Here is a 5,744-nt window from a genome sequence, read left to right on the forward strand (position 1 = left end):
AATTTCAAGTTTTTCTCCTTTAAATCCTTTTTCTGAGGGGAGTTGGACCCTGACAGCAATTTTGGATAAAAGTGTTAATATTTTCCACCTCCACACCCACTGCCCTAAAGCTGCACTTTGGTGAAATCTTGAAAGGACTCTCTACTGCCCTGAGTTTTGTCACTATCCCTCCCAAGATTTCAGTAGTTCCAGAAATTACACAAAGGAGGCTTCAATTTAATCACCTCATTAAATTAAGCACCATCCTGTTCTTGTGAGATTTGCCTCGCTAACAAACAGCACTTCCCCTCTTCCCTTGCTGGCTCCCACAGATTCCCAGGCACCTTCAGGATAATTTAATTTAAGGATCATACATCCCAGGAAAGGCAGCCGGGAAGTTGTGTGAAAGCCTAAAATGCTGATTTTTTTCCAGCGTTGCTCCAGTGTTGCCATCTAGTGCTGCAAAATGATATCCAAAGTAAATGAAATCCAAAGGATTTTATTTGTTACCATGGTTCTGTAGGAAAAAACTTCAACCTGCAGTAAGGTTTATACACACAAGAGCTGCTCCCAGAGACTTTTTAACAGCACACCAAAAACCTCGGGTAGGAAGACATTCGGAAAGACCAGGAATAGCTCTGCTCCAAATCCCCAAATTCCCAAGAGAAGGAGCTGCATCTCCCCTTGTTAATGTTAATTAATAGTTTGTCTCACACCTGAAGTTGAAAATACAATGTAGAACCTTCACCAGTTTGCTGTGGATTTAGTTACTCAGTGATAAGTTGCTGAAAAGCTACTGAAAATTCATGATACTCACTTAGCCAGCTCATCCTTTTAACCTAAAACTGATTCTGGAATTCTGGAAAATAAAAATAGTCCCAGAAAACAGCCTGGTTTTCCATGGCAAAACTGTTGGGAGATGCTGGAGTGAGTATTTCCATCTGTTATCCAGCTTTAAGTAAAAAAGAGTTCAAGTAGAGCCCATTATTTCCACACATTCTCCTAGGCACATAAAAACCCCTTGATTTGATCTAGAGGATGCAAACAACCTTTTTGTAGGGATTTCGGGATATTTTTTTTTGGATCTAGACGGTGAGAAGGAAAGAAATCTTGCCATCATCTCTCGTGCCCTAAGTCATGATAAAATAGTAAATATTTATCACTAAGAGCAGCAGAGAGAGGTTGAAAAGGTGGAATTTGGCAAACAATGTTTTACATTATTACAAAATGAAACCTCTCCTTGCAGAAGTTAGGAATTAGTAATGAAAATGTTAAATGTGACAAATGCTCAGCTGGCTGTGAGAGGCTCAGTTTCCTGGGAGCTCAGTTCCACTGGGATCAGGGCACAAACAGTTCTGTTATTATTCACTTTACACCTTCTTCAGGCAGCTCAGCAGTTCCTCTTTATCCATGTGGTATCCACTCTTTTTCCACTCATCCCTCAGCTGCTGCAGTGCTGTCCCAATTTCCTTCCCAGAGGACACCCCCATCTTCCTGAGATCGTGGCCACTGACAGGGAAAGAGGGCACAGTCCATTCCTGCATTTCTTTCAAAAGCTGTTCCTCTCCTTGGTACTTCAGGAGCTCAAAGATCTTGGAGTTGGTGTTAGCTTCCCTAGACTAGGAGAAAAAAAGGAATAAAGAGAGGCTTCAGTATGAAAGAGCAGAACCAGCTCCAAGTGTGCTCAGCATTGTGCTGTTCCCATTACTCCTTGCTAGGCAACATCTTGGCCAAGCTGGGACTATGGAAGCAAGGAGCTCTCCTGCCTCACAGGTGTTAAAACAGTCCTGCAGGTGCTGGGAGATCCCTGGAGACTCCCTGAATCCCAGGTAATAGCTGTAATCCCAATCCATCACCTTTCCTGTGGGAAACAGGCCTGGCCCTGGGGACTGGTCCTTGCTCTGAATTATCAGCAGCATTCAGCTGGAAATGACCTCCCTGTGCTGTGGAAGAACATCCCAGGGTGGCTAAGGAGCAGTGGGCCTTAGGGAGAACACCAGGAACTGCACTGATTTTCCATTCACAATTCAGAGCTGAATTTCACAGAGAAAAAGCAGAATTCTCCTTGAGGTCCAACTCCTGTTTCACATTTCAACAGGACAGCACAGCAAACTGCCAGTCCCAGGTAAGATCACAAGAAACTGAATGTGACATTCTTCAGCCTGACTGACTTTTAAATCAGTCCAAAAACTGCTCCAGAGCACGGGGTGCTCAGAACTGCTAAAATATAGTAGGTTTGTTTTTTAGAAACATCTTAAAGTGAATTCAGTTCACTGTGAAGCCCCAAATGGAGCAATGTGAATTACACTCACATCCATCAGGAAGTCCTGGTATGGTCTAAGTGGTTCTGGCCCCGGGCCTTTGGTTAACTCCTGCCTGTGCTTCATCAAGAAAAGGCCAAGGTTTTTTTCTTCCTTGGAGATTTTCAGCCTCAGGTCCAGGTTTGTGACATCATCCTTCCCCTTGAACAAGGATGTCAGGACAGTCATGGGTTTTGGAGACAGATTTTGGATGTTTTTACTGACTCTGGCAAATTCCTCTAAATTCCCATCAAGTGGTAGCCCTAAAAACACACAAAAAGTGCAAAGAAGTGTTAATAAGAAAGTAGGTGTTAGCACAGCATAAAAATAAAATCTGATTTCTGTGTAAACCCAGGTTTGATCTCAATCTGTCACAAAATTCTGTCTGTATAAGATACAGGAGTAGGAAATCAAACTTCATTTCACTTTACCTATGTACTGGGCAATATCCAGCTCATACATAAGCTGAACCAAATGATTGACATGGTTTCCAAGAAGAATTTTTTTCAGTTCCACCCAAATTCTTTCTCCTGATATTCCAGCCAAGCCTTTGGCATTTTCTTTAATTGCTTGCAGTGTATTAGCTTCATGATCTCCAGGCTTCTCTGCAATTCTTCCATAAAATCTGTCAAATAAAACCCCTGGATGTTAGATTAGAAAACTATTCCACTAACAATCATAAAACCAATTTAGGTTGGAAGGGAAATATGACAACTACAACTCTTTTTACATCACTAGTATCTTTTTGCACATTTTTGAAACTTTATACAGTTTATTTATCAAAGAAAAGCAAAACCTCTTACCTGAAGTACCTCAGGATTCTTAAATAATCTTCTTGTATCCTCTCAGCTGCCTTCCCCACAAACCTGATTTTCTTGTTTTTCAAGTCTTCATAGCCATTAAAGAAATCGTACAGCGTCCCATCCAAACCTAGAAAACAATGAAAAACCAGAATACTGATGTACAAATGTGGCTGCCACAATGCACCACTCTTACTTGGAAATGAGAAGTTGCGTGGTTTGAGCTGGTCTGTCGGATCATCTCATGTATTCATACAGACCTTTGACACAGGAACAGAACTTGGTGGCAAAACTCAAATCCACTGCTTCATCTACGTAACAGTTTTCCAAATTTACCTAAAAACATGGAGTTGACAGTGAGGTCCCTCCTCTCAGCATCCTTGTGCCAGTCAGTGGTGAACTCCACCTCTGCGTGCCTTCCGTCGGTGATGACATCTATTCGGAGAGTGGTGATTTCAAAATTCTGTTCATGGAGCTGCAAATCCCACAGACACCGTTACTTCAGCACAACCATGAAACCAGGAAATAAAATAAATGAAATTAAATGCAAAAGCTGCTCGTTTTTTCAACCCTGTGCTTGTGTGCAGTGGGGGGACACATACACAGCAATGTGTGCAGGGTTTTCGTACAGAGTTGAGAAATAGGAACTTCTGAAAATAATCCTGACATTACTTATTTTCTACAGAGCATGCAGAAATCTTCCTGCAGGAGATGGACTAAGAGCAAGGTAGAGGAAACAGAACTGGAGAGGAAATCAGGAGCAGGAAACATTAGGATCATGTGTGGGCAGGCAACATTATTTTTCCTGGTGATGACACAGCAGCATGAACATGCTACATGCATTAAAATATGCATTATACAATGAATAATTAAAAAAAAAAAATCACTCCACACTTTAAAGCAGGATCTCATTTAAACTCTTACTGTGATACTTTAACAAATAAGGAGCAAATTTTCTACTAGACATCCACAGATAGGTAGAAAAGATCCAAACAAATCCCAAACCAACCCTGGCAGTGATGGTTCCGTGTTTTTCTCCTTTGTTATTGATCAGACGAACCCCAGCTGCTGTGAACATTTCTTTCATCTCTGCTGGAGTAGCTGTGGTGGCAAAATCGATGTCTTGTGGTGTCACTCCGCTCAGTAAATCCCTCACGGCCCCCCCTGCTATTCTCAGCTCGTAGTTCTTCTTCTCAAACAGTTCTGGGAAGAGAAAGAAAACCAAACAGTAACAAACCCATCACACAATCAGCCATATCCTGCCTTCTCACAAAATTAAGATCATAGATGTAGGAATAAACACCCAAATGTGCAGGAAGCAGCAAATAACTCACAGCTTCATGCAAAATGCACTAATTCGTGGCACAGCTGAGCACCCACAGGTATTTTCCTTGTACATCTGATTTATTTTTCTGAGCTTTTTTGAAAACGTAACTATTGGCAGGTCTCTAATTGGTCGTGGGGACTCTGGGCTGGGGATCATTTTAAACAGTCAGGGGCTGACAAGGGAGAAAAATTCAGATTATTTACAGCAGAGAACAGTGAGCCATGAGCCCGAATTTCTCCAGGGACACGCGAGCATCATGGAATCGGCCCACAAAGGGGGAAGCCAGCTCTGACCTGTCCCTGGAGACTGGCTGAGGCTGTCCGGCCCGGAGGAGGCTCTGGGAGCAGAAAAACGCTCTTTTTCACCAGGGCGTGGAGTGACAGGGCCACGAGGAACGCAGTACGGGGAGGGAAGGTGGGTTTGGGAGTGAGGGTGGTGAGGGATTGGGATGGGAATTCCAGAGCAGCTGTGTGCCCAAGGCCAGGCTGGGAGCACCCGGGACAGTGGGAGGTGTCCCTTGCCACGGCACTGGGTGGTTTGTGAGCTCCCTCCAAGCCGAACCACCACGCCCAGGGACATTTTCGGCGCCTCTCCCCGGCACTCACCGGCCACGCTGCGCAGCCCCGGCGTGAAGAGCGCCTGGAACTGCGGCGCCTGCAGCCTCATGGCGCCGCCGCCTCCCTGCCGCCGCAGCAGCAGCCGCAGCCCGGCCCTGCGGGGCACGGCCAGGAGCCCAGCCCACATCCGCGGGCACGGCCCCGCTCCCGCACCGGCGGCGCCGGGCGATGAGCTCAGAGCGGCGATGAGATCAGAGCGGCGCCGGGACCGGGGAGCGGCTCCGCCCCGGGGCGGGCTCCGTGAGGCGGCACCGCCCCGGGGCGGGCTCGGTGAGGCGGCACCGCCCGCCTTGGTCTGGGATCGGTGAGGCGGCTCCGCCCCGGGCCGGGCTCCGTGAGGCGGGGGCGGTGCCGGGCTCCGTGAGGCGGCTCCGCCCCGGGGCGGGCTCCGTGAGGCGGCACCGCCCGCCTGGGGCCGGGCTCGGTGAGGCGGTTCCGCCCGGGCCGGGCTCCGTGAGGCGGCACCGCCCCGGGCCGGGCTCCGTGAGGCGGGGGCGGTGCCGGGCTCCGTGAGGCGGTTCCGCCCGGGCCGGGCTCCGTGAGGCGGCACCGCCCCGGGCCGGGCTCCGTGAGGCGGCTCCGCCCGCCTTGGTCCGGGCTCGGTGAGGCGGCACCGCCCCGGGGCGGGCTCCGTGAGGCGGCACCGCCCGCCTTGGTCTGGGCTCGGTGAGGCGGCACCGCCCGCCTTGGTCTGGGCTCCGTGAGGCGGCACCGCCCGCCC

The 5,744-nt window shown here is 48.4% G+C and overlaps 1 protein-coding gene across 1 annotated transcript; it reads right to left on the reverse strand.

The window, feature by feature from the left end:
• Window positions 1-462: 462 nt before the first annotated feature.
• Window positions 463-5,186, reverse strand: TRNT1 (tRNA nucleotidyl transferase 1). The gene is made up of 7 exons (XM_021529009.4): window positions 5,012-5,186; window positions 4,089-4,282; window positions 3,416-3,554; window positions 3,083-3,209; window positions 2,711-2,904; window positions 2,292-2,542; window positions 463-1,598 (listed from the first exon to the last, which is right to left on the reverse strand). Exons 1-7 carry the CDS (start codon window positions 5,148-5,150, stop codon window positions 1,350-1,352), a joined length of 1,293 nt encoding a protein of 430 aa, XP_021384684.3. The 5' UTR covers window positions 5,151-5,186; the 3' UTR covers window positions 463-1,349.
• Window positions 5,187-5,744: the final 558 nt, after the last annotated feature.

This window comes from Lonchura striata, chromosome 12 (assembly GCF_050655825.1).
Source record: "Lonchura striata isolate lonStrDom1 chromosome 12, ASM5065582v1, whole genome shotgun sequence".
Taxonomy (NCBI): domain Eukaryota; kingdom Metazoa; phylum Chordata; class Aves; order Passeriformes; family Estrildidae; genus Lonchura; species Lonchura striata.

Bases quoted from the DNA above. Each gene is read 5' to 3' on its own strand.
- TRNT1 (XM_021529009.4), bottom strand. From the start codon at position 5,150: ATGTGGGCTGGGCTCCTGGCCGTGCCCCGCAGGGCCGGGCTGCGGCTG. The intron at 3,210-3,415 runs GTAAATTTGGAA...ATTGTTTTCTAG, and splicing joins TGTCAACTCCATGTTTTTAG to GTTTGGATGGGACGCTGTAC. The intron at 2,905-3,082 runs GTAAGAGGTTTT...TTTATTTGACAG, and splicing joins AGAATCCTGAGGTACTTCAG to ATTTTATGGAAGAATTGCAG.